The 27,886-nt window shown below is 42.5% G+C and overlaps 2 protein-coding genes and 1 pseudogene across 2 annotated transcripts in view; 1 reads left to right on the forward strand and 2 right to left on the reverse strand.

Moving 5' to 3' along the window:
• Pi4ka (phosphatidylinositol 4-kinase alpha) overlaps positions 1-27,886 on the forward strand; it is a 121,194-nt gene that overhangs the window by 55,318 nt on the left and 37,990 nt on the right. The window contains exons 20-23 of the mRNA XM_020160744.2: positions 19,097-19,205; positions 20,016-20,152; positions 20,305-20,438; positions 22,781-22,863. Of these exons, the coding sequence (XP_020016333.2) occupies positions 19,097-19,205; positions 20,016-20,152; positions 20,305-20,438; positions 22,781-22,863 (463 nt within the window). The remainder of the gene's footprint in view (positions 1-19,096; positions 19,206-20,015; positions 20,153-20,304; positions 20,439-22,780; positions 22,864-27,886) is intronic.
• On the reverse strand, positions 1,969-15,139 carry Serpind1 (serpin family D member 1). The gene is made up of 5 exons (XM_074060599.1): positions 14,994-15,139; positions 10,620-11,467; positions 6,975-7,248; positions 3,647-3,791; positions 1,969-2,807 (listed from the first exon to the last, which is right to left on the reverse strand). The coding sequence occupies exons 2-5, from the start codon at positions 11,449-11,451 to the stop codon at positions 2,616-2,618; spliced, it is 1,443 nt and encodes a 480-aa protein (XP_073916700.1). The 5' UTR covers positions 11,452-11,467; positions 14,994-15,139; the 3' UTR covers positions 1,969-2,615.
• On the reverse strand, positions 11,608-11,866 carry LOC141419091 (U6 spliceosomal RNA; annotated as a pseudogene).

Genomic DNA, 27,886 nt, shown 5'->3' on the forward strand with positions numbered 1-27,886 from the left:
CCAGGAACTAGAGAAAAGGTTAGATCAAAAAGAATTAACCTAGAAGGTAACACCCACGCACGGGAAATCAATGTGAGTCAATGCCCTGTATAGCTATCCTTATCTCAACCAGCAAAAACCCATGTTCCTTCCTATTATTGCTTATACTCTCTCTACAACAAAATTAGAGATAAGGGCAAAATGGTTTCTGCTGGGTATTGAGGGGGTGGGGGGCAGAGGGAGGGGGTGGAGTGGGTGGTAAGGGAGGGGGTGGGGGCAGGGGGGAGAAATGAACCAAGCCTTGTATGCACATATGAATAATAAAAGAAAAAAAAAAGTTCAGGCAAAAAAAAAGAAAAGGGAAAAGTGTCTTAACCCAAAAAAAAAAGAAATGGTGGCCTAATTTCTGTAAGAGAGGATCAGAGAGATTTCACAGATGTAAGTGAACAAAAAACATGGAGACTGGAGGACTCTGGCCTGTACAGGGGCATGGAGGAATCTAGAGAGGCTATAGCAAAGGTAGGAGGGGGTGATTGGAATTAAGATCATTGCCCTTCTGGGAAGGGGACAGACATGGCAAAGGGCTAAAGACCAGGGGTCTTTTTGTTTCTTTTGAGATGAGTGGGCAGTGCAGCAGGGTCAGGGGTCTCACTATGTTACCCAGACTGGCCTCATCCTCCTGAGTAACTGGGACTAGAGGCATGCACCACTATGTCCAGCTTTTTAAGATACAGTTTTTGAGATAACTGTATTTAGAAATGGAAGGAGCAAGATGAACCAGCAACAAGATGAAAAATATAAGACAAGCACCAGAAAGGAATAGTTGCAGCAAATTGGAGAAAGAATGAATCATCAGCAACATCAGGCTCCACTGAGAGTCTAAGAAGTTGTGATGGAGATTTGGCCTCAACCCTGTACTATCCTTTCACAGTAGGGTTAGGATTAGGTTAGTAATGGAGCAAGAGCTGGTGTAGGAAGTTATGAAGGGAGCAGGTGAGGATGGTTAGCAAGGAAAAACAGGCTCTGGGGCCCACCTGTGGGTTTGGATCAATACCTCTACAAATCACTTCCCTCTGTGAGCTTTTGTTGCTCCTCAGCTGTGAAAAAGAGCTGATAACAATGTGGTCCTTCTAGGATTGGTGTGAGTTCTGTGAGGTGATCCACAGGCACATCCGCACAGCACAGTGCCTGCATGTGTGCATTGCAACAAGTGCTCAGCACTCCCTTTCTGCTGCTCCCATTGCTGGTATTGGTCTCATCAGATCAGACATCTTCTATGACGAGACTCCCTGCAAGACCCTGGAGTCAAGTCAGCCTACCCTTGAACCCCAGCCTTACCCCTGTACTGTAGCTGTGCATCTTGGGCAGGTTTCAGTCCTTCCAGTTCTTGTTTTCATCACTTGCAAAGTGGGGTAGATAAAGCTTCTCCTGCCAGACTGTGAGGGTTAGAATGAGACAATCTGCTCATGCAGAGCTTGTGATTGCTGCTCTTATTATGGTTGATGGTCGCCTCACTGAAGGCACACCCTGACTCTTACATTCTGAGCAGTCCTTTTGGGTTTTGGGTGTCTTACCCAGGCAGTGAAGGACCCAGAAACATATTCTTTGGATGTGGTGTGCATTATCAAACTAGACCCCTAGTAGAGTGACTCAAGTGGTAGAGCACCTGCTTAGCAAGCTTGAGGCCCTAAGTTCAAACCAGAAAAATAAAATTTCAGACCCTCTAAAGGACCACACCTGAGGGATGAACGCTGAAGCATGCTTCCCACCTAAAGTCTGTGGTAGTCTCTGGACTTATGACACTTAGAGAACACTGCATCTCAAGAATTCTATATAGCCTCACCCAGGCCTCAGCCCCACACTTCATTCTGGTCCTGAGAATGTGCCCTGATTTAGTAAGTCACTGTATAGATCTTTGTCATTCCTGAAGATGTTGCTCTTTTGAATTTGACCTTTGTTTATTTGCGCTTCAAAAAATAAATACACAGCAATGTGGCTATATTTATTTATCTCTAGAGTGAAAGATGTGTACACAATGCTCTCTGGGTAGCAATGAGGCAAACCGTGAGAGGACAGATGACATTTACTTGGATGAGGAAGGTCAAGCCATGAGAGAATTAAGCCCCAGTCAGGGTCTTGGGCCTCAGGAATGTGCTAGTTGGGCATTCTTTTTGGGAGAGGTGAGAAATTAGTCATGTGACTCATTTCTGTATTCTGTGTGCAGATGAAGGACCTGGATGAGAAAGGCTTTGAGTAATAGAGGCAGATATGTAAGTATGGAGCTAGCAGGGAAGGAGATGCCCATGTATACTGTGTCAGTTTGCTGTGAGGAGGTAGGGGGATGTGAGGTGGTTGGGAGGTGAGGCAGGCTGCCAGTGGCCAAGATTCTCTAGAGAACAGCTGACATGCTAGTTAGTTATACTAAGTCCTATGGACTTACATGTTAGTTAGCAGAATTGATCCCAACCAGCTTCTCAGTCTTTGGTGGTAAATTTCTTCTCTCATATGGACCTTGAATTCAGATTGGTAGCATAAATCACAGAAGTCATGAAGCCAAAACATTTCTGTCTTCGTTGTTAGAATGGAAGCAATTACAGAGTGCCCCCAAAACATGCTAGGTGCCCAGACTGCCACCATTAAAACCTAGCAGGGTTGGTCACTCTCCCCATAAAGAGCAGGCAGCTGGTGCGGTGTTCATAGACCAGGAACAGAAAGGGGCGGTCGACAGTGAAACGGACTTGAGTAGACAATGGCATGAATCCCACTGTGGTCACAGCTGCAGCTTGGGTACCCTCCTCATTCACTGTGATGGTGCCTTGGTGCTTGAACTGTTTCAGATAGGAAAGGAAAGACATCAGATTCTGTAGGTTGACACTCGGGAATAGAGCATTTAGCATTTGGTGGAGTCTAATCTCACTCAGAAAATAGGTCCAAAAAACACACATATGGCAAAAATTGCACCTAGTCAAAATTACCATTGAAAATCTCTTTTTTTTTTTTCCTGTGGCACTGGGGTTTGAACTCAGGGCTTTATACTTGTGAGGCAGGTGCTGTACTGCTTGAGCCATGCCTCCAGCCTGAAAATATCTTTCATCACCTGTAAAGTGTGGTTAGAGTCTGTGTCTATCACAGTTACTTACCTTTAAACTGTAGAACAACATTCACTCTGTGGCATACCCATAGTCTGGGAGGCTTTGGGAACCAAGACAGCCACCCCAACCCCTTAGCTCCTCAAAGTGTCCACCAGAGAATGGGAACCTGGATCTGCCACAGCCCTTGGCCTGGTATTCTCTGTTTTGCTGAGTTTCTGTTGTTAGTTTGTGCAGTTAAATGAGTATGTTGTGCAGTTTCTCTGTGTGTTAAATGGTGGGCATAGCTGTTTCATAGATAGAAGCACATGTCTTCCCTCACTCCAGTGTCAGCAGGAGTGGAGCTGCACCCCAAGGCTGCTTCCTGTGACCATTCTGCCCACTACACATCTGGCAGTTCCTCTGGCTGGCACCAGCAGAACTGAGCCTGTTGTGTGCCACAGCCAGACCTGGAGAGCAGCCTTGGCAGCCCCCAACCTGGGAAGTCAAACTGGGTAGTGGTGGGCTGGAAGACAGGTGGAGGTGGGGGCCAGTCTGAGGTAGACTCGCAGGACCAGTGCACATGAAGGAGAAATTACCAAGTCGATGGTGATCCTCTGGTCTGAGATTCCTGACATGTTGCTGTTTTTGTCAAACAGTTCTGTGATCCCCATTGACTTCAGGGCCTCCACGAGATTGTAGTTCTTCTCCAGCTTGAATTTAGGCAGAAGCACCTCTCGAGTTCTAGTTGGAGAAGGGGGGGGGTTCAGTTTTATCAAACCATAAATTATAAAATAATAATGTTTTCCTGGTAAATGTCCACAGCCTACCATGGATTGTATTTACCACAGAATTAACATAACACTTCTTAAAATTTATATCCTGGTACTATAATTTGAGAATTTTGGAAAGACTACCCCACTCTAATTCTAGTTAGAGTCAGTCTGTGGTATCTATGGTGTTACTCATCCACAGGTTCCATCAACCAGAGATTTGAAAGTATTATGGGGAAAAAATGCATCTGTACTGAATATGTACAGACTTTTGTTCTCGTCATTATTCCCTAAACATTACGGTACAACTAATTATATAGCATTTACACTGTATTAGGAATCAAAAGTAAGGTAGAGATGACTTAAAGTATATAGGAGGATGTCCATAGGGTATGTGCAAATATTCTGCCATTTTATATAAGTCCTATAACCAGTCCTCTGAGGATATTAAGGGATGTCTATACATAAAATTGAGATTTTTGGTTCTCTGGCTTCACACATTTTTTTTTTATGGTGCTGGGGTTTGCACTCAGGGCCTACACCTTGAGCCACTCCACTAGCCCTCTTTTTTTTTTTTTGTTATAGGGTCTTGTGCACTATTTGCCTGGGCTGGCTTTGAACCATGATCCTCCTGATCTCTGCCTCCTGAGTAGCTAGGATTACAGGTGTGAGCCACATATTTCTTACTTTGGTAATTAAGTAGTACTTTAAAAAAAAAGAATCCTTGCCATCTGCCAGTGGCTCACGCCTATAATCCTAGCTACTTGGGAGGCCGAGATTAGAAGGATTGAGGTTTAAAACCAGCCTGGGCAAGTAGTTCATGAGACTGCATCTCCAAAATAATCAGAGCTAAATCAACTGGAGGCATGACTCAAGCTGCAGACTGCGAGCTTTGCAAGCATGAAGCCTGAGTTCAAAACCCAGTCCCCAGTCCTACCCCCTCAAAAAAAAAAAAAAAAGGATCCTTCACTGGGTATGTGGTGGGGCATGCCTGTAATGGCCAGTGCTCAGGAGGCTGAGGGAGGAGGATCAAGAGTCTAAGTCCATCCTGGCTATGTAGTGAGACCCTGTCTCAAAAATAAAAAAAATACAAGATAAAAAACAAGGACTGGGGGTATAGCTCAGTGGTAGAGTACTTGCCATTCATGTGCAAGGGCCTGGATTCTATTCCTGATTATCATAAGAAAAGAAAAAAGAATCCTTTATATAATACCAGACAGTGCTAAAAATTCTCATTTCTTACCTCCAATCATTCAGTCTCTAATGAGGTAAACAGAGACAGTTGTGCCTTTGGGGCCGGCTTTAGATCTTATGAGGGATAAAAGAGACATAAGATATAATCCTCCTTTTCAAGAAGTGTCACATATTTCAAGTGGTAAAAATGTAAAGATGGAATTTTAAGGGGCTGGACTGTAGCTCAGTGGTAGAGCTCTTGCCTAACATGCACCAGGTCTTGGGTTCCATCCCCAGCACCACACCAAAAAAAAAAAAGAAAGAAAGAAAGATGATATATTAATACTTATTAGACGGATCTAAGTATTAGTGGAGGACATGGCCTAGAGGGATGCCTGAGGCTTTAGTGATAGAGGTCGGTCACTGTGAACAAAAGCTTGAAGAGACCTCTTCAGTGGGACTTGCTGGAGGGAACAGGAGGTCATGGGTCTGACTGGGGTTGAGAAGGAGAGAAAGAGCTGAGCAGGCCAGAGCAGGAAAGGGGGAATCTGGACCAGGCTGAGAAGCTGGGCCAGCTCCTGGCAGGAGTGGCACAGAGAGTTTCTGAGAAGAGAGAAATGGAAATGGTGAGCTGGGAATGGAACCAGCAGGCTGGGTTGGCCTCCTTGGGTTAGGGTGGAGGTCATGGGCAGGGAGGTTAGGAAGGTTAGAAGGAATCTTTTTAAGGAAAAATTCATAGGGTTTAATAACTGATAATGTTAAACCTGAGGAAATTACCTTCCTCTAAGCCCCTGCTTCTCAGGGCTTTTATTTATTTTTTTTTAATTTTATTTGTTTTGTTTTTCTTTGAATTTTTTGTGGGGGTGCAGGGAGACAGGGTCTAGCATCGTAACCCAGGCTTAACTGTAACTTGTGCGTCTACCTCCCAAGTATGTCACCATGCTCCACTTTGCTTCTCGGTTTTGTTACATTTGTCTATGTTCTTGTCCTATAAAAAGCTCTAAACCAGATTCAGTTCTCATTTGAAACTAACCAGTATCTGGTAAAACAGAAATGTGACTGACGCCTCCATTCTTTCTGCCATAGTCTAGTAATAATCTTAGAAAATATTTAAAATCAACAGTTTTTACTATAGAGAATGATGAATCATTCTCATGATTCCCAGTGAGTTAAGAAGACCTCAGAATTTCCTGGGTGGGGAAGGGGAGAGCTAATCTTTGTTGGACATCTCTTAGGTTCCAGACATTGGGGATGGGAGGGAGCACTCGACTCACTTATTCTATTTTTCTCACTTTGATCCTGGTAAGTACTGTAATTATCCCCTACTTTAGGAATGGTGGAGATGAGGCTCAGAGCCACAGAGCAAATATGTAACGGGGCTGATATTATTTCTAACCGTAAGCCACCTGCCCTTACCTTTGAAACTGCCCCGTGGAGAGCAGATGTGTCGCTCATAGTGCTCTCTGTCTCTTACTGAGCAAGAAATTAGAACTGGCTTAAATGAGAGCAGTCTATATGGCAGTTCTTAAGTAGTTATGCATACTTCCCACATTTTATTTTATTTTTTATTTTTATTTACTTTGGTGGTACTGAAATTTAAACTTAGGGCCTCACACTTACTAGGTAGACCTGAGCTATGCCTCCAGCCCTTTTTTGCTTTTAGTTATTTTTCAGATAGAGTCTCATGTTTTTGCCTAGGACTGGTCTCAGACTGTGATCCTCCTACCTATACCTGCTGTGTAGCTGGGACCACAAGCATGCACCACCATGCCTGCCTTATTGATTGAGATGGGGTCTTGCTAACTTTTTGTCTGGACTGTCCTGAAATTGCAATCTCCACCTCCCAAATTACTGGGATTACATGTGTGAACCACCTTGCCTGGTCCCATACTTTTCCCTTTTTAAAAGAATGACTAGGATCTCAGTATTCCTGGACACCTCCAGCCTCCGGGAACTCAAAAGGACATACACCTGGAAGTACCTGTTTGTCATGCTTTTTTGCCATCTCTCCACCACCTGTGGTGTCAGCTGTGCTTCAACAGTCTTCATTCCGGACAACTTGTGTGGGACCACAATTAGCATGCTGATGCCCCCTACGTACTCCAACTGGAGGATGTCACAGTCAAGCTCCTGGTCATTTGCTGCAAGGAAGTTCCCCTTGGTCTGCATCATGGGGACCTTGACCACCTCTCTCTCACTCAGCCGGAAGTTGTGATTGTGTGTCATTTCCACTGGGAATTTATTCACCCAGGTTCCTGTAAAGTCAAAAGGAGCAGGGCAGTTATTTAGAGTGTTACTTTAGAGCAGTGATCCTCACTCTTCAACATTATCTGAATCCCTTCAAGGGCTCTGCAGGGCCCATCCCTAGTCTCTGATTCTTATGTCTGGTTTGGGCTGAGAATTTGCATTTCTAATAAGAGAAGTTAGCGAGAGGTTGAATAGACTGGAATGGATTATGGGCTAGATTCTGACACTAGTTATTTGACCCTATCAAGACACCTAGCTTGCTTTTGCCTCTACTTCTTTATCTGTATAGTGAATAGCTTAGAGCTTCTTTTGGCTCTGTGTTGGTGGCTTTTGGCCCTTGCCTAATTCTGTAACAATTGCAGTGTTGCCCTCAGAATCTTCCCTGTAGATTTGGGTGCAGAGCTGTGTCTCTAGGGATTAGTCTGTGTCTACTTTAGCTCTGAGATGCTCATAATTAATAATGATTGTTGACTGGTTAACAATTGGCAACATGCCAGGCATCTATCTAAACACCTTCCCTGTATTATCTCATTTTCTGCTCCCATAAGTTATATGAGATGGATGTTTTTTATTTTTATCTCCATTTTATGGATGAGAAAACAGAAACACAATGAGCAGCAGTTCAGGGTTTTGAGCTGCTTGCTTTAGCAGCAAGGATGATATAAATAGGTGTTTTTAGAGGAGGTTTAAATACCAGACAGCTACTGCCTGCATCAGGAGTTGGTTGTAGCTCAGCTGCCTTCTTTGAGTAGTGTTTCTCAACTGTAGCACTGTTGACATTTGGACCAGATAACTGTCTGTGGTGTGGGGACCATCCTGTGCAATGCAGAACTTTTAACAGCATCCCAGCCTCTCTCCCACTAGATACCAGCAGTGCTTTTCTCTCCCCTCAAATGGTGATAACAAATGTCTCCAGACATCTGCCTCGAGCCCATTAGGAATCACTGCTCTTCCCAGCTCTGTTAGGAAAAGGCCTACCAGAAGCTTTAAAAAAGTGATTCTTACACTCAAAATTGAAATCAAATTAGTAACAGAGATTTGAAAGCTAAATATTAAAATTATACTTCTAGAATTTCCTTACCTGTGAGATCTATGATATTCCCTTCCAGTTCCCAGCATTGGATTAAGTGACTATTCCAATGTGATAGGGAAAGGCAATTTATATGTTTGCTACTTTTACACTTTCGTGTAACATAGGTTGCCTGTATTCAAGATATAAACCGGCTGGGTGCCAATGGCTTACGCCTATAATCCCAGCTACTTGGGAGACAGAGGTCAGGATTGCGATTCAAAGACAGCTTGGGCAAATAGTTCTCGAAACCCTACATCAAAAATACCCAACACAAAAAAGGGCTGGAAGAGTGTCCCAAGTGGTAGGTTGCCTGCCTAGCAAGCTTGAGGCCCTGAATTCAAACCCCAGTCCTGCCAAAAACCCCCAAAAATATATAAACTGATCGTTCCTAGTCACTTCTCCAGTCCCATGCCAACAGAATCCTCTTCCCTTAAACCTCAGCCAGAGATAATGCAGAGGCCTCAAGTAACCTGGGGGCACCCATCAAACTGGTAATACCCATAACTTAAGTGCTGCCAAAATGTCTTCCACTGACCTGTTTTAAAGTTATCACTAAAGCATAGGTTAATTGCTTTTGAAAGTAAAATAAATGTCATTAGCAGTATGGTACATGCTTCATATCGTGTTATCCTTACGTTGTAATCTAGTTTCACTCACTTGGGTTCATTGAGCTCTTGCCATTTGCCACACACTGGACCTAGGGTTGCATTGATGTCTCTTTGGCTTTTCCCACACCCTTTCAGAGTAGCTGTTACTATCTCTGTGATAAAGATGAGGAAACTGAGTCCCAGAGATGTTGAATGACTTGCTGAAGTCACACAAATGAGAAATGGTGAAACCAGGACTTAGATTCCTATTTGCCCAGTTCCAAAACTTGTACTTATGGGCTGGGGATGTAACTCAGTGGTTGAGTGTTTGCCTAGCATGCATGAGGCCTTAGGTACCACTAACAAACAAATAAACAAACAAAAAACATGTACTTATAACCAGCAATGAAAGGATAGGTATATTTTCATCATATATGTATTGTGTGTGTGTATATATATATATATCTGTGTGTCTGTCACAAGCCTGTAAGAGACTCAACTTTTGATTCCACTCACTTTGAGGCTGAGGTACCTAGCTCTGGGTTGAAGCTTGGGGATGAGATCTCAGCACTTTAAGCCTCCTCACCTCTTCTCAGTGACCCACCTGGCAGGATGCCTACCTTGTAGAGCTGCTGGAGGCCTAGGCCTGGGCACAGAGAGGGTATGTTAACAGGTCAAGAGGGCCTCTGGCCCCACGTCTGCCAAGCAGAAGTCAAGAAAAGGCCTCTGTCTTTTTCATTCCTAGGCTGCTGTACAATTGCTGGGGCTAACTACCAGGAAATATTGGCCTCCTAACAACTGTGTCTTCGCAGTAACTGGTAGTTGCTGGTGACAAAGGAAATAGTCATGTGCTGCTGTGATTAGTCGTGATGCTGAGCCATCCCTGTGTCTGCCCTTCAGCTTAGAGAAGGAAATAAACATTCTTCTGGTCAGGTTCCACTAAGAGGTTTGGGAATTTCACCTGCAATCAGAGCACTCTGAAGGCAGGAGAAATGTGAGTTCAGGGCCAACCTGAGCTACATAGTGAGATACTGTCTCAAAACTGGATTTTATAAATCCATGCCCCTTCATTACTAGGATTCCAGGGATCCTGTGTGTGTGTGTGTGTGTGTGTGTGTGTGTGTGTGTGTGTGTGTGTGTTGGGTTAGACAGTAGCTTCATTAAAAAGTGTCCAGTAACTGACCTGGAACAGTTGCTTGAGAAATACTGGTTTATTTCTCCACCCCCACCTGCCTGTTAGTACAAAAGTATCCTAAAACGGAATCATGGTGTTGGTGTCAGCCGAAACAGTTCCAGACACATTTATTCAGCCTTTTGTCCATATTCTTGCTTACTGATGATTGGGAACGGAAATGAGAAAACGCAAATCCATGCTGGCGAATGCTAAAAAGTTTTTTTGCATTATGTCTTCCAGTTTAATAAACTGCTAGAATAACGATGCTCCTTAAGCTCTGTGCATCGTTGTGGTATCTCTGTGACTGCTCGGCTTTGTCTGGAAAGTGGTAACTATGATGACCTCACATGCAATGAAGATCTAGTGAGTGTATAAAGTTTAGAGCTGTCACTGCATCATGATCATGTCCCTATACCCTAGTCAACCAGTGCTTTGTTTTCCTGAATAAATTGGAGCCAGAATACAGTTCTTGGCACTTACTAAGTCTGCACGTGTACTGAAAGAACATTGTGAGTTTGCTTCGAGAATCATAAAGCTACTTCTTACCTTTGAAGTAGATGCAGTTTAGAATCATCATCTGAGTACCAGGGTCTATATTCTCCAGAGCTTCTTTTATGAGGCCCTTGGTGAGCTTCAGAATGTGGTTGTTGGTTTTTGATATAAAGGCAGGGTCTGAGAAGTTAGCTGCCTGGGCCTCAGCAAAGTAAAACTCTCTCACCTTAGTTTTGAAGTCACCCAGAATAGGAAACTGCTTCTGGACATAAAGGTCATTGACTGACCTCAGCGTGTACCCAAAGTTTCTCCTGAAGAGGCGATGAGTTAGCTTTCGGAACAGGTTGTGAATGGTTGTGATTTCATACTTGCTGCTAGCATTCACAAAGTCTTTAAAATGCAAAACCGAGTGCACTTGTTCATGGGTCTCTCCCCTCAGGCCTAAGGAAATCATCCCCATCGCAGTAGAAATGCCAACAGGTGCAATGAAGATGTTATCAAAAGTGTTGGCCTGGTCCTTCAGTGCTCGGTAAAGGTTGAAGGCAAACTTAGCATTGAGGATGTTAAGACGCTGGATCCGGCTTTTGCCTTGGAAAAGCTGCAGAATGTTCCCAGCACTCAATTCTGAGTCTGTTGGAGAAACCGCATCGATGATGTAAATGTAATCGTCATCTTCGCTGAATAACTTCTCCAGGTCCAGATAGTCATCGTCCTCCTCCCCCTCTGTAATCCAGTCATTGGTGACTGTGTTTTCTTTGTGGAAGTCAGCAGGCAAAAGGGGCATGCTAAGGTTTTTATTATTTATCGGATCAGCAAGGCCTTTACTCCCACCACACACAAATGTTACGATGAGAGAAACAAGAAGAGGGTTGAATGGGTGCTTCATTTTGGCAGAGCTGAAGCTAGGAGGGAAAACAGATGACAAGATAAGAGGCTGCCTAAGTGGCCCCCACCCTTTTGCAGTGTTCAGACAGCAGATTGCTTTGGCCCAGAAAAAGGCCCTCCCTCACAGCACCAGTTTTTTTTTTTTCTTTCTTTTTTTTTAAATATGAAACACTTCATGAATTTGCATGTCATCGTTTTGTAGGTGACCGCCTTCTCACTATATCCTCCTGTGACCTCTCTGTGGGCACAAATACCTGTCCACATTTCCCCTTTTCATAATGATGCCAGCCAGATTGGGTTAGGTCACGCCCTCAGTAGCCTTTTCATTTAATTACCTCTTTTTATAAGCCTTGTCTCCAACTCTGATCTTCTCTGTGTCATTCCAATTTTTGTTTATGTGCTACCAAAACAAGCACATAGCACCAATTCTTTTTTCTTTTTTTTTTTTTTTGTGGTACTAGGGCTTGAACTCAGGTCCTTCTCCTTGAGCCACTCCACCAGCCCTACCAATTCTTAACTAGTTTAGGAGTCTAGACTTGAAGAGAATCTGATAAACATACACCTAATGTTTTGTGTGCTTTATAAATCTCCCATGGAATCCTTGCACTCCTACATGAGAATCCCTTCTTTAAAGGTTTGCAAAACTATAACTTTTTTAAAGATTCCTGGGAACTCAGGAGCCCCTGAGGGAAATTTCTTTTTCATTTATTCACCAAACATCTTTCTGTCTCCAGAAAGCACATCAAGCTTTCTGAAAACCTATATTCTAAAGATACTTGAAATCTGTGCAGTCATTTGAGGTTAATTTGTATAAGATTTAGAAGTTGTCTGTAATGCTATTACTCCCTCAGGACCTCCTGAAATGTGGTTAGTGGTCTGTGCCTCTCTTGGTAACCCTAGAGGCTATTAGGTTATATGATTTGCTGCAGATGTACTTTGCTGTCAGAAGAAACTAAACTTTTTCTACTTTATTGCTTTTGCTCTCACCAAGCAGAAGAGGTCTGTATAAAGCAATGTCAAAAGGCTCTCCCTAAAGGCCTGAGAGGCACTCCTTTTGTTTAAGTAAACAAGGTAAGTTGTTACCTTATCTAGCAAGGTTAGCTTGTCATTATCTACTCATTCCTTGTGTGTTCAAAGAGCATTTAACTTGGCTTGTCAAATCCATTTTGGCGGCTAAATGGTTTTATCTTGCTTTTTTTTTTTTTTTTGTGGCAGTACTGCAGTTTTAACTCAAGGCCTCACTCTTGCTAGGCAGGTGCTCTACCACTTGAGCCACTCCACCAGACCTGTTTTGTGTTGGTTACTTTTCAGATAGGGTCTCATGAACTATTTGACCAGGTTATCCTCCAACTGCGATCCTCGTGATCACTACCTCTTGAGTAGCTAGGATTACAGGCATGAGCCACTGGCACCCAGCAGTCTTGCTCTTGTATACTTCCCAGTTACTAACTGCACTTATGGTAGATGCTTCCTCGTTTCACTGGATAGTGGCTGTAGGTGTGTATAATGCTGACCCAGGCAGCTTCGGATCACCCATAAAGGACTGTGTTTTGATTAGGTTTGTTTTGGCCTGTAACCATTTCTTGTTTCAGAATATTTGCTGCCAGTCTAGGCCAAGCAAGAGTTACTGGCTCCTGCTTAAACATGTAAATTTATTAGGCCTTTAGATTGCTAGGCACTAAAATGTTCAGATTCCTCACTTGAAATATTCTCTGTTGATGCTGATAATGGCAATGACTATGACTATTGATGGAGCCTCTGTTGGATGTCAGGCACTGCTGTATAAGGTACTTTGTGTGATGTAACTTCACCCTCCCACCATTTTACACATCAGAAGATTGAGCCTGTCATTGCTGTTACTAATAAGTGGCAGTGGTTTAGGCTGGTAAAGTGCTTGCCTGCCATGCACAAGGCCAGGGTTAAATCTGCAGCATCACAGTGGATGAATGGATGGATGGATGGATGGATGGATGGATGGATGGCTGTGTCTGAATTTGGACCAAGTTGACTGAAGTCCCCACCCCCAGCTTCTCCATGTCAAGTGCTCTGCCTAGAGTGCCAGGATATTCCCAAACTGCCAAGGCTTGGGGAGTAGCTGCTGCCAGTGTCTCCTCCACGTATAGTACAGTTAAAATAATCAACTCAAATATTGTTTTAGTCGCAACTGAGAGACTTTTGAATTGCACATTTGGGAGAGGAAAAGTCACATAGTTTCTGACTTTGAAAATGTATGTTGTCCTTTTTCGACCCTACTTCTTAGCTCCTGGCTGAAGCTGCAGTGGTATACATATAGTCTGCACATGTGAAGCAACTCGTAGAAAGGATTTCTAATGTGTGTGGCTGCAAGTAGATCTGGAGCCAGTTTCCAAATAGAATTGGACCTGAGTATCAATGAGAATACACTTTAAAAAGAAGAGAGGAGGGCTAGAGAGTTGGTTCAAGCAGTAGATCGCCTACCTAACAAGTGCAAAGCCCTGAGTTCAAACCCCAGTACTGCCAAAAAAACAATTTTTGTAAAAGAGGAGAGGAAAAAGCAACTTAATAGAAGTCTACTTGCATTTAAAAGTGTCCTCAGTTAAAAAAAAAAAAAGGTTAAAGGACAAAACAAAATCTAACTTGAATTAATAAGGGAGGTGAATCTTCCTACTGATGTGTTATTTAGTATAATACAAATTGGATAAGGCATTTAAAAACTATCACTAGGTTCTGTTAAATTCAGATTACTATCTTTGAAGAGAAGCAATACTTTTTAAGATAAATCATTCAAACATTTGTTTTTCTGGAAACTTCAAATAGCATTTTCTCATTAGTAGTGGGGAATGGGGTTGGCCTTTTTGGTCATATGTAGAGTAGACAGAGTGGGAGAGAAGTACCTGCTTGAAGTTTGGAAATTTATTTTGAAGTAACTTCAAACTTACAGAAGAGGTGAAATAATAGAGTAGCAAAGCCATCCCCAAATCCCCCTTTGCCAAGATTCGCCAGGTTTTTATATTTTGAAACATTTCTACTTCCTCATATGTATGTATATGTTCGTAAAAGCACACACATTTTTTCACCTGTTTGGAGTTAGATCTCTTATATCATGGCCCTCTAACCTTTAATAATAATACTTCAGAGGAAAATGCCTAAGAACGAGGATATTCTCATTTATACACAGGATAGTTGTCCAATTTGAATAATTTTGGGGGGAAAGTGGGACAGGTTCTTAACATGCAACTCAGGCTGGCCTCAAACTTATTACCCGCCTTCCTCATCCTCCTAACTGCTGGAATTACAGGCATGTGCCACTATACTCAACTTCCAATTAGAATAATTTAACTTAGACACAATACTTTCACTTCTTCCTTACTTCCTATTCCAAATTTGTCAACTGTCCCAATAATATAACTCATAGAATTTTATAATAGATTAAAAAATAAAAATATTTTCCTTTGCTTAGTATAGAAAGCTTCTGAATTTTCTTTGATAAAGCAACCAGTTGCCCATGTTAAACACCAAAAATAAAAATTTATCATCAGCAGAAATGTTAGAAACCAAACTTACCTCTGTACTTCTGAGAAGCCGAGTTACAGAGATGAAATCAGCCAGGGTCTTCAGCAGGGTTCGGTGTGAACTTTGGTGCTGGACTGTTGCTGTGTATTTTCCAAAGTAAATATGCCCCAATTCAAACACCACTCAACTTGCTTTGTCAGCACAAATCACCTTTGCTGTGTCTTTGATCACTGCTTAGAAACTGGCCACTCTCAGAGTCCAGTTCATTTGTCACTAAGGTTTTGATGTGACTACCACTGTGTTGATGTGCAGACACAACCTTGGTACAGGAGCTCTTGCTAAAGCCAGCACAAAACTGAGGCACTGCTCAGAGTTCTGGGCTGGGTTGTATTGGGGGTAGCTGCAGTGTTACCCTGAAAGTAGAGGCCACTTCTGCCCTCCTACAGTTTTCTCCCTCTGGGGTGATCACAGCATCTGATCTCACTCTGGCTTCCAGGGCAGACATAACTGGTTGGCTGCTAGGCAGGAATCTGTGTCCTCCCATGAGCTTATTCCTCAGTGAAAAGTGAAGGTGGAATAAGGTTTGTGGCTTATAGAATAAGGAGACCTGGCACAGAGTCAAGGGTCACTGTGTTCATTGCTAGAATCTTCAGTCCGGCTCTCCTGTCTGTTTTAGGACAGGAAGGGATATTACTGAGCTCTACTTTCCAATTCCAAATCCATTTAGGCATTCACAGGAATCTGTGGGACTATAGGGTTTTTTTTTATTTGTGTTTTTGGTTTTATGATCTAAGAAGTTACCAGAATATTCTGGATAATCTAGGAGACCACAGAGTACTGCTCCCTGGTTTTGGTACCTGCAAGTGTGTTTGGGAGACTATCTAAAAGAAAAGCATGATTTTCAGGCAGAAGAATCTGCAGGTGTGCAGGGCCTTTCGGCAATCTCTGTGTATTGCTATTTCAGAGATGCTGGTGGCAAAAGACTATTGTGTTCAGCTCATAGAAAGTGGGGTTGAGGTGGGTTCAGTGTAGCAACCTAGCTTTAGTCAGAGCTGTTTCCCAGGGCCTTCCTCTGTCCTACCCAGTGTAAGTCTTCAGCTCAGGAAAACTCTTCCCCAAGTTCAGGTACCTCCTGGAAGCCAGTGGAGCCTTAGCACTCACCATTCATTCTTTCTGCTTGAAGCATCTTCCCTACCAAGTGGAATGTAGCTGCTGCTCTCCCAATCTTCAGGCAGCGGCACTGGCCACCTTGACCATCTACACAAAATCACACTCAGTGTTCCCTCCTCTAAAGTAAGGGTGATAATTAACCTTTCTGTGTTAGAGGACTGTGAAAATTAACTGAGATGATGATGTGGAAAGCCTAAAGACGTACCAGGCACACGTATGGTAAATGTTAGTACTCATTTCACAGAACCTATATATGCATGTCTTTACAAAGAAGGTCAGGTGGAAGACACAGCTTTGATTTTGTACTTGATGTACTTTCTTGCTGGAATTTCTTTTCAAAGTTTGTATTATTATTGTTGTTGTTTTGTTTTGTTTTGCAGTGCTGGAAATTGAACCCAGGGCCATGTATTTATGTGGCAAGTGCTCTGCACTGAGCTACACCCCTAGCCCTCTTTTGTTATTTTTTTAAAATCAGTAGCTAGTAATGTTTCCTATATATCTAGCTTCCTGATCATGTCACCCCCAATTGAAAAATACGAATTTCAGCCCTCCTGACACCTTGATATTTCCCTAGTTAGAGTTAACAAATTGTGCATGTTCTGGTCTTCACTATAAAACAGCACCATCTGTCACCTATACTCTATTGTTTTTGTTCCTGTTTAAGGCTTGCCTTGTGGTTAGATGTTTTTTTCCCTTGTTTTTTTGTGTTCTGCTTTAAACTCAGGGCCTTGTACTTACTAAGCAGGTGCTCTATCACTTGAGCCATGCCACACCCCCAATCTTTTCTCCTTTAGTTATTTTTCAGATAGAATCTCACATTTTTCGCCCAGGGCCAGGCTTGGACTACAGTCCTCTTACCTACACCTTCTACCAGCTGGGATTATAGATACATATCACAACACTCAGCCTGTTTGTTGAGATGGTATCTCACTAACTTTTTGCCTAGACTGTCCTCAAACCACTATCTCTGCCTCCCATGTAGCTAGGGTTATAGGTGTGCACCACTATGCCCAGCTTGTTCCCATTTTCTAATATGAAATTTAGAAAATTTATAGAGAACTTGGAAGAATTGAATAGTGACCATCCATATGCCAGTACAAAACAGTTAGTATTTTGCTGTATCTGCTTAACTACATATATGTGATGGGTGGTGTTTCCTGGGGTATTGGATAGTGAGAGGACATGGCAGTACTTCAGTCCTGGGCATTGGAGCATATGTCTTAAATGGAAGGGTCTCTACCTGGTGCTATGCCAGTGTCCCTGGGAAAAAACCCAGTCTACCTGTGTACCAGATACCTAGTCCAAGTTAGATATCTCTGTGGCTTGAAAAATGTTAGAAATGAATTTGGGATATTGGGGTATCATGAGAGAAATGACACAACTCAGAAGTGAATGGGCAAGGCAAAGTTTACTTCTGCAGAAGGGTGTGCCACAAAGAGTATGGTTAGCAAGCACACCAAATGGGAAGTCTACTCAGGTTTTTACCTCTCCCCTGGATTGGGCAGGTTTTGGGTTCACATCCTATATGGTTGACTAATTGGAAAGGGGACAGGTCAGGAGGGGGGCTTTGAAGTCAAAGAAGTTTAAAAGTTTTAGGTTATCAACTCGGAACCAGGGCATCTAGCGGAATTTTGTCTGAATGAGAATAACAACCCTTTGTTCTTAGTGGAAATTTTTATCAGGTTAAGCAGAGTCCATAAAGCAATTGTATAGGAAGCAAGTTAGTGAGGAGGTTTCTTACTGATTAAGTCCTTTGACAGAAAAGACCCAGCCTACGCTGATTCTTACAAAAAATGTCTCTTACAGCTTTTCTTTTAGTCAGGATTCACGCATTGCCTTTGGCTGTCAAGTCTCTTTAGACTTCTTTATCCACCCCCAAGTCTTCTCACTTGTCCTGACCTTGATTTCTTTTCCAGTCACAAGCAGTTTTTTTGCCATTACAACAAATACTACATTTTTGTGTCTTAAATTAGCTTATTGTTTTGATAGATTCCTAGAGGTAGAATTTTAGGTGAAATGTGTTTGGAAATATTTAAAATTTTGTATACATGTTACCAAATCCCTTTCTGGGAAGTGTTGTGCCAATGTACAGTTCTGTAAGCTGTGTGTGAAAGTGTTCCAGAGATGAGTGTTGTCATCCGACCTCATGCTTCACCCCTGGCCCACACTTGTCACTTGTGTTTGGGTAGCAAAGCTCCTCACTGCAAGTATATGAGAGTTGTCCAGTCCCTGTGCTAGAGCTAAGGGTCGTCTGGGGGTTCTTTGAGGACTGACCTGTCTAGCTGGCCTTTTTGCACAAATTTGACCATTTTACATGACTGATAAGCAATTCTGTGCTTCACACCAGGCAGGATGCTGTCTCAAGCAAGGATGCAGGGAATTCAGCTTCTCATACCTGCTCCCAAGCCACTCCGCTTTGTCCTGTTTTACATATTATGATTCTTTTTCAATATGTTTTGAAAAGTTATGCTGCTAAAAAAAGATTTGAAAGCTACTTCTTGTGCTCCACCCACAAGATTTCTCATGGTCTTCCTACCACTTCAGTCACATCCCTTCCTCTGAGTGCCATCCCCCATTTATTAAGGTCTCTATGCCCTCCCAGTCCCCAGCTTCTGACCTGATGCTCCTTATATCAGGCCAGGCTGCCATTTCTTCTCTGCCTGGCTAAGTTTTACTCTGAGACCTGTAACAACTTCTCCACTTCAAGGTTTGTCTGCTTGCCTTGAAGTTAGTGAGAATACCCTTTGAGGGCAGGAACAGGTTTTTTACTTCCTAGGCACAGTGCTCACATTAGGTACTCAGTAAATAAGTGAATGAATAAATGAATGAATTAACTGTTATGTATCAACCACTTCTCAGTATACCTTTTCTTACCCAAGTTAACCACTTGAGTCTCTGAGAATACTCACGGAGAATGAGACTGTGCTTGATTTTACACTTAGAGCTTCGTGAGCAAATAATCTCCTTTCTCTCTCTCACCTCAGCTCACCCGACGATTGCCACCCATCAAGGAAGCTAAGCCTCGGTTACAGAAGCTCTTCCGGGACTTCTGGCTCTACTCCGTACTTATGGGATTTGCTGTGGAGGGCTCAGGTAGGGGAATGATCTGTCTCCTGGGAGGGACAGGGTGTGGAGCGGAAACAAGGCTGAGGCCAGACTCAACCGAATTATGAATGCGAGCATGTTTGAAATGAGCCCAAGTGCAGTTATTTCTGTTTAGTTTTGTTTTGCTTTGCTTTTATCTGTACTGGGTTTGAACTCAAGGTCTAGCACTTGCTAGGCAGGTATTTTACCACTTGATCCACTCCGCCAGCCCTTTTTGCTTTCGTTAATTTTCACATAGGGTCTTGCTTTTATGCCCATGTTGGCCTGATCATGACCCTCCTATTTATGCTTCCTGTGTAGATGTCCAGCTTTTTATTGGTTGAGATGGTGGTTCCAAAAACATTTTGCCCAGGATGGCCTCAAACCACAGTCCTCCCGATCTCAGCCTCCAAAGTAGCTAGGCTTAACAGGTGTGAGCCAAATGCAGCTGCTTTTTCCCAAAAGTATTTGCAAATATTACATTGCCTAGATGAAATTTAGGCTGCTGAGAATGCAGTTCCTTAGGAAAAATCTGCTAGTTAGGTTGCAAACTCATTTGGGTGCCCCAGTTTTGAGATGATTTTCTTAAAGGTCCCAGAACAAATTCCAGAGTCAGCACCACTGCCACCCTTCTTCTCAGTCGAGGCACTTATCTTTATCTATCTATCTATCTGATTTCCCTTCCTCCTTCCCTCCCTCTCTCTTTCTGTCCCTCTTTCTGTTTGGGGATGGAACTCAAGGCCTCACCCATGCTAGTAAAGTACTCTACCACTAAGCTGCACCTAAGTCCCTATCTCACTTATATTCACTCCCTCACAGGACTCTGGCCAGAAGAGTGGTACGAGGGGGTTTGTGAAATAGCCACCAAGTCGCCCCTGCTCACCTTTCCCAGCAAAGAGCCGCTTCGGTCAGTCCTCCAGTACAACTCAGCCATGAAAAACGACACAGTCACCCCCGTAAGGACTCTCTTCTCTATTTTTTGCTAAACTTTCTGGAATGATTAGGGAAAACCCTTTCAGTGTCCTTATATACACATGTTGCTGGCCACTGGGTCTACTTTCTCCTGGCAAGGTACCCTCATGAGCCCACAGTGTTTCTTTCCCTCCAGGCTGAACTGAGTGAGCTCCGAAGCACCATCATCAACCTGCTGGACCCTCCTCCTGAAGTGTCTGCCCTCATCAACAAGCTGGACTTTGCCATGTCTACCTATCTCTTGTCTGTGTACCGGTTAGAATACATGAGGTACATGAGCCTCCACCAACACATCCACATTGGAGTACAGTTTTGTGTGTCATTAATTGTCAAACTTTTTTTCAACTTCTTCCAGACCTGCAAGCTTTCTAAAAAAAAAAAAAAACCTAGCAGAACACCCTCAGTTTTTCTTTTGTGCCCCTGTTTCATGAGTACCAAATTGCCATGTCTGATAACACATCCCAGTGTCTAGACTCCATTATCATCTCCTCTCTCATAGGAAGTAGGCTTCTGAGCAGTCATACTGGCATTGCCAATTCAGTCCATTGACTGTTTGGGGGCCTAACCTGCTCACTGAAGTAGTTTCCAGGAGCACCACTAAGTATAGCTGGCTAATGCAGGAGTCCACCTGCAACATGGTCCTACACATAGCCTGATGCTCAGGTTGGGTCTGTAGCCACAGCAGTCCTAACCACTATGACTGCTGTGATCTACAGTTGCCATCAGCATAACAGTAGGTAATGTGGGTTGAGAGAGTGCTTCTGCTGTGCTGTGTGCTGAGCTAAGTTACATATACTGACACTCCAGGAAGCCCACGAGGCTGGTACTATCATATATCCATTTTGCAGATGAAAAACTGAGACAATGAGAAGTTAAGTAAATGGCCCAAGATAGGAATCCCTGAAGTGGATTGAAACCTAAACAGTCTCTCAAACACTGTGCCATGCTGTGTCTTATAAGTGAAGGCCAGAAGCAGCAGCCAAATAACTGGAGGGAAAAAACAGCTGACCTCACCACCATCCCCTGTAGCATGTTACTACAGCTCTTTTTAGTCTTGCCAGGAAACTGGGGATATAGCTCATTGATAGAGCATTTGCCTAGCATATGCGAGACCCTGGGTTCAATCTCCAGTGCCACACCAAGAAAAAATGAAAAGGAAAACAAGCCAAACTAAAGCAGAGCAAAAACGTAGTTTTAGTGTTAGCATGCATGATTAGAAGGATGTCTTCATCCTTCTGTGTTGAAAGCAGGTCTGTCTCCTGCTCACCAAAAGGGTCCCCTGACTATCCTCAGGTTCTCAGCCCTGTGCTGCATGCAAGCCTGAGTGAGCATGAAGAAGCAGCCAGGCACAGTGACTCAAGCCTATAATCCTAGTGACTTAGTAGGCAAAGATCTGGAGGATCACTGTTCAAGGCTAGCCTAGGCAAAAAGTTCACAAGACCCCATCTTGACCAATAGCTGGGCACACTGGTGCCTGTCATCCCCAGCTACACCAGAAAGGAGTATTGCAGTCCACGCCAACCTAGGCATAAATGTGAGACCCTATCTCAAAAATAACCAATACAACAAGGGTTCAAGTGGTATAGCACCTGCCTAGTAAATGTAAGACTCTAAGTTCAAACCCCATATCATAAAAACATAGTAACTTGGCTTAGATTGCCAGCTACTAGTTATTGGAAGAACTAAAACCACAAAGTGGAAAATGAGAAAAGTCAAGTAAAAGCCATGTTCATCTAAGCCCCCACAAATGCATGTGCTTAAAGCCACCTGGCCTATGGGGCTTACCTGTTGACAGGCTGGTGTGGAGGTAGATAGACAAACACTGTAAAGCACTGCTCTCTTCCTGAACCCCTCAGGACACTGAATGGCCCTTCAAAGCAGCCATGGTTCCTTTTTCTTCCTTTTCCCTGAAAATTAAAGGTATTTTTTTCTATTAAAGTAAAAATGTCTGTGGTGCATGGAATAAAAATAGAGAATAAAATCCTGGGAATCGGACAGAAAATGCTAAAGGTGAAGACATACTGGTCTCATTTTCCTAGCCCAGAGCCCCTCATTCCTACCAGAGATACCATTATTCATGGTTTTCCTGCAGAAATTTTTCGTTCAGAAGTTTCCTGCATAAGCAAATGCATATTTGATATCATATACATACATATGCACAGACAGGCCTTTAAGAAGAAACCTGTCAGGGGATTCTGCTGTACCTATTTCCCCTCCACCTTGCTCTTCTCACTTAATAACATGTCCCCAATGTTTTTCCCTTTCCTTTTCGCATCTGTGTATGTTGCTTTGGCTTATTCCACCAGTCTCCTATTGGTGGGCAATTCACATTGTTTCTGTTTTGGATAATGCAATCAGCACTATGTTGGGAATCCTTCTGCACTTAACCCTTAAGCTGTGTCACTGGTGGTTGGATTGCTTGGTTGAAAAATAAGGAAATGTTGTGATAGATGGTGCAAATCACCCCCCCAGGAAGTCCAAGAGAATGTATGCCCTATAAATGGCAGAGGGTGGCTGTCCCTCGTTGCCACACCAATTCTGAGCAGTGTCAGATATCTGATAGGTAGGACCTGGGTTTTTCAAACTTTCTTTAAAGCTGTTCTCTTTGTCAGGGTACTGCGTTCTACAGATCCTGATCGCTTCCAGGTAATGTTCTGCTACTTTGAGGATAAAGCTATTCAGAAAGACAAATCTGGTAAGCTTATTATTATGGTATTCTCATGATGAATTGAGCTTTAGTAGGATAATAAGGAATACTCCTTCCTATTTTCTGTCCACATGGAGAATATAGTTTTATGAAGTAACATACTGCATTGGAAAGATCAGTATAAAATATATAACCTTAAAAAAATACATCTTCCTAGTTCTTCTGCTATAAGGAGTCCCAAAACAGAAGGAGTCCTCCATCTCTGCACCCAGATTTTGGTTCCTAAATCATTCTCTGCTAAAAGGAGCCAGGGCTCCTCAGATGGCCTTCAAAAATGGACCTGGAGCATCTTGCTGTTGCTAGAGAGCAGTCCTGCTTTTTAAATATCAGGAGCAGGCTGAGAGAACCAATGAAACAACTTAAAGCAACTCCCAGTAGACATAACTTACATTCATAACTTGAATGTAAATTTTTTTTAATTTTACTTAATTGAAATAAGTTGAGATTATGAAAAGTATGAACTCATAATGATACTCTAAAGAACAAAATTTAATATCAAATGTAGAAGAAATGGTTATAAGTACAAGAGAAGGATGAATACCCTATATATAGTTTTATATATGTGTGTGTATGTGTATATATATATACATATATATATAGTCATCCCTTATAAAAATATATACTTAAAATCATTTCTAGATTACTTATGATATCTAATACAATGTAGATTGCTTTGTAACTAGTTGGTATACCATACACCATATTACTTAGGGAATAATGACAAGGAGAAAAGGCCTGTTTATGTTTAGTTCAGATGCAGTATTTTTCCCTCTTTTACTTTTGGTCTGCAATTGATTGATTCCTCAAATATAGAACCCATAAAAATAGAGGAACAACTGTATATGTAATTCCTATTTCTTGACAACTTTATTTATTTTTGGCAGCACTGGGGTTTGAACTCAGGCCTTCACCCTTGCTAGGCAGGCACTGTGCCACTTGAGCCATTCCCCCAGCCTAATATCTGTTTCTTCCAATAAGCTTTTGTGAAATAGAGACATGTGGTTGTTTCTCTGCATATGTAGGCAAGAGGAAACACCAGGAAAAGGTCAATCACCAGTAATATGGGGACTGATCACACCTAGTCTCAGAGAGTAACCAGGCATAGACATGGCATCTAGTGGGTAATGGACAGAGTTCCACAAATCAGCTGGTTAAGCGTATTCCATGAGAGCCTGGCATAGTGGGCCAAGACTGTAATCCCAGAACTTGGGAGGCGGGAGGATCTTAAGTTTGAGGCCAGCCTGGACTACATAGTGAGACCCTCTCTCAAAAAACCAGGGCTGGAGATAATAGCTTAGTGGTAGAACCCTTGCATAGCATGGTCAAGTTCATGGGTTCTATTCCCAACATTGAAAAAAAAAAAGTTGTTCCATGAGGGAGTCCTCCAGAGAGGGCTGGCTGCAGGCACAGCTACCATGAGGAGAGTCTTTCTCCACAGTTGGAGTTGTGATCAGGCCAGCCTCTGTGGGCCATGTCCAAGCCAGGGCCTGTATTGTTTCTAGGAACATTTCTGAATATGAAAATCTGAACACACTTCTTAAAATGCAGCATATTCTCAATCTCTGAGTGCAATAAGGACTCAGCTGTCACAAGTTCCAGGCAAGAGGGCTCCTAGGAAGACAGAAAAACAGTGGAAACTCTAAGAAAGCATAAAAATGTTACAATTACCAAAATCCCTAGTAAATCAAACCCAAGAAAGGACTAGAAATAAAAAGAAGAGATGGAAAACTTGAATGGGGCACAAAGGAACTCTCTGGACCAATGGAAATGTTCTGTATTTTGGTTTTTTTCATGAGTATATACAGTTAAAGAGTTTGGCAAAAGTTTATTTAGCCAAGAAGAAGGAGGTGGGGGAGAAGAGGAGACATTTAAAAAACGGAAAAAAAGTTAAATGCATAACTACTTTTTGACTGGTTTTAGTGTGAGAGCACTGATAAGTCTGATTAATAAAATATAACAAGCAGTGAGCAGGCCTTTCTATGCTGGAAGCCACTGGCACACTGATGAATCTGTCAACTCTTTGTCAGTGGAGAGATCATCCCCACATACTTCTGGTATTTTTTTTATCTTTTGTTGAAACAATGTTTTCCAGGCGTTGATGGCGCATGCCTGTAATCCTAGCTACTCAGGAGGTAGAGATCAGGAGGCTCATGGTTCAAAGCCAGCCCCAGCAAATAGTTCACAAGACCCTATCTTGAAAAACCTTGTCACAAAAAAAGGACTGGTGGAGTGGCTCAAGTGGTAGAGCACCTGCCTAGCAAGCAAGACCCTGAGTTCAAACCCCAGTACCACCAAAAAAAAAAAAAGGAAAGAAAGAAAAATCAATGCTTAAAGAAATCAAGTGTGGGAGTGGATAGGGAGGGGGTGGTGGTACAAACAATGTACACATGTGAGTAAATGTAAAAAGGATTAAAAAAAAAAAAACAAGCATTTTTAAAATCATCCCAAGGCCTCTGCAATGTTGCTTTGTGTAAGACTTTTCATCCAGTAAGTCCTTTGTAGAGCACATCACAATACTGCACAGCAGTGAGGAAATTAGATCTGACTGATTTACTTTTGTAGTTGGGAACCAGTGGGGTTGGCAGTCTTCTGTTGGCAGTGGGGAAAGAACTGGAATAAGCAAAAAGCCCATTCAAGGCCAGAGGTGAGAGGTGTAGACATACAGTTTCTATGAAGGAAAACTCTTCCAGGAGGGGTGTAGGATACAGGAGAAGAGATGGCATGCTCAGAGGATTTCAAAAACATGCCCCACAACCACTTGCAGGGGGTTATAAACCCATCAGCCACTGGCTGATTGAGTCACCTCATCCATACACCCATCATTCATTTGTGCAGGAACTGTTTATACTCTTTTTGTGCTAGACAGATGGCTCACTCTGAGAGCCATCTCAGAGTGAATAAGTAACAACAATAAGTAACAACAATAAGTAACAGGAGAGTGAATAAGTAACAACAATAAAGAAAAAACTGCCAACCTCTAAGAGACTTAAGAACCTGGCACATTTGGCTAGCCTTCTAAAGAAATGGAACAAGATCCTTTCTGAAGCTGGATGTTTAGCTTACCCTTTTCTCTCTGAGCTTTGTTTTTTTGTTGCTGTGCCATCAGAGAAAATCAAGTGGCCCTGGGACTGGGGATGATTTGCTCTTCATAGACACACTTCATTTTCAAGGACTCTGTCCTCTTACAGGAGTTCAAACTCATTATTTTTATTATGAGCATGACACTTAGACTAAGCCAAAAAGGGTGTACCTATTGAGTTTCCTTCCCTCTTTTCTCTCCTAAAAGAGATGGAAGGAAATATCTTCAGAGACATGTATTATTCATGAATTTTCAGAACCAGGAAAGAGTATATGAAGTACCTAGCAGTCCACCTGGAGATGAGGGCTTCTACCTCCTCCATGCAGATGTAAGCCAAGCCTTAACTCCATGTGTTCCTGACTGTGCAGGTACCAGAAGCCTGCTGCTTGTCTGCCTGCTGCCTACTATACTAGTAACACAAACCTAACCAGTAAGGAAGGTAGCTTTTTTTTTTCAAATAAAAATTTCCTTAGATGCTACCTCATGTTATTGGTAGGCATCTGGCCACTAACTGATCATTTATTTAGAAACTTAGCTCATATATAGAAGAACTGGATATATGAAAAACACTACACTGAACACATACCCCCAAATAACATTTCACCTACCCAAGCCAACCTCTTCAGAAAGCAGCCTCTATCTACCCTTGGGCATCTGTCTACTATTCACTTTGATAACTGTGTTGGGACCCTATGAATAGCCTCTGTGTGTTAGGCTCCATGCTGGGCCCCAGGATACAAAGCTGCCTAGTCTCTGCCTTTTGTTGAGCCATCCTAAAGGCACTGGATAGGGGGAATTTTAAGGAACAGGAATTGACATTTTCTTACAGTTCTGTCGTTCATATTGTGACTCTCCCTGTACAGTAAGCACACCCCTTGCTCAGATCTTGGTTCTAATTCCCATTCTTCAATAACAGAATAAGAACTCCATGGAGAAATGGTTGATTGAAGGAAGGGCTGGACCAAGGAAAATGGAAGAAGAGCTTGAAGCACCTTTGTAGAGCCCCTTATCTGACATGCTTGGTACCAGAAGTGTTTCAGAGTTCAGATCTTTTTATATTTTGAAATATTTCCTTAGATTGTATTAGTTGAACATCCCTAATCCAAAAATCTGAAATCTGAAACTTTTGTTATTGTTTTTTTGAAGCAGGATCTCACTATGTATGTAGCCCAGACTGGCCTCAAACTCACAATCCTCCTGCCCAGCCTCCCTAGTGCTAGGATTATGGGACTGTACCACAATACCTGGCTCTGAAATCTGAAACAGTGTTAACATCATGTTGGCCCTCAAAAAGTTTCAGATTTTGGAGCATTTCAGATTTTGGGGCATTTCAGGTTTCAGATTTTCAGATTAGGGATGCTCAACCTGTACCAGGAAGTAACAATGTTCTAAAAAGAAGAAATGGAAAGAAAAATCATGAAGAATGTGTCAGAAGTCAACCTGAAAGCTCCCAGTGGCCACAGCTGGTACAATTTGAACCACAGAACAACAGTGGTATTGAATTATAACTCAGTAATAAAATGTCTGTGAGTCTACTACTGATTAGATTATTGAATAAATAAAAAGTGGAGAAGGGACAATTACTAAAAGTAGTAATGAGGAAATTAGACAATTCCCACGGCAGCCACAATACTGTGCATTCTGACTGCAGAATCTACTGAAGGATGCTGAATTTAGTGAACAAAATTTTAAAGAGAAATGAGGTATCTTCATAATCTTAAAGTATCTTTTCCTAGATATTTACCAGTTGCTATGGTGGTCTTAACTCATCCATAAATCCTCTTGAGGAGGTGGTACTTAATTCTTTGGCTCAGAGTGTGAGTTTTGTGAGTCAGTTCTAAAGAAAGAGTTTGGAAAGGAAAAACAGTTACTTAAACACTGGTATTTTGTGCAAAATGCCCGTGTCCTTCAAAAGTGTCAAGACCACGAGTT

This window comes from Castor canadensis, chromosome 18, assembly GCF_047511655.1.
Source record: "Castor canadensis chromosome 18, mCasCan1.hap1v2, whole genome shotgun sequence".
Lineage (NCBI taxonomy): Eukaryota > Metazoa > Chordata > Mammalia > Rodentia > Castoridae > Castor > Castor canadensis.

Coding starts and splice junctions, on each gene's coding strand:
- Serpind1 (XM_074060599.1), bottom strand. CDS start 11,451: ATGAAGCACCCATTCAACCCTCTTCTTGTTTCTCTCATCGTAACATTT. Junction 7,249..10,619: donor AAACTGCATCTACTTCAAAG/GTAAGAAGTAGC, acceptor TTGACTTTACAG/GAACCTGGGTGAATAAATTC. Junction 3,792..6,974: donor CAAAAAAGCATGACAAACAG/GTACTTCCAGGT, acceptor TTCTCCAACTAG/AACTCGAGAGGTGCTTCTGC.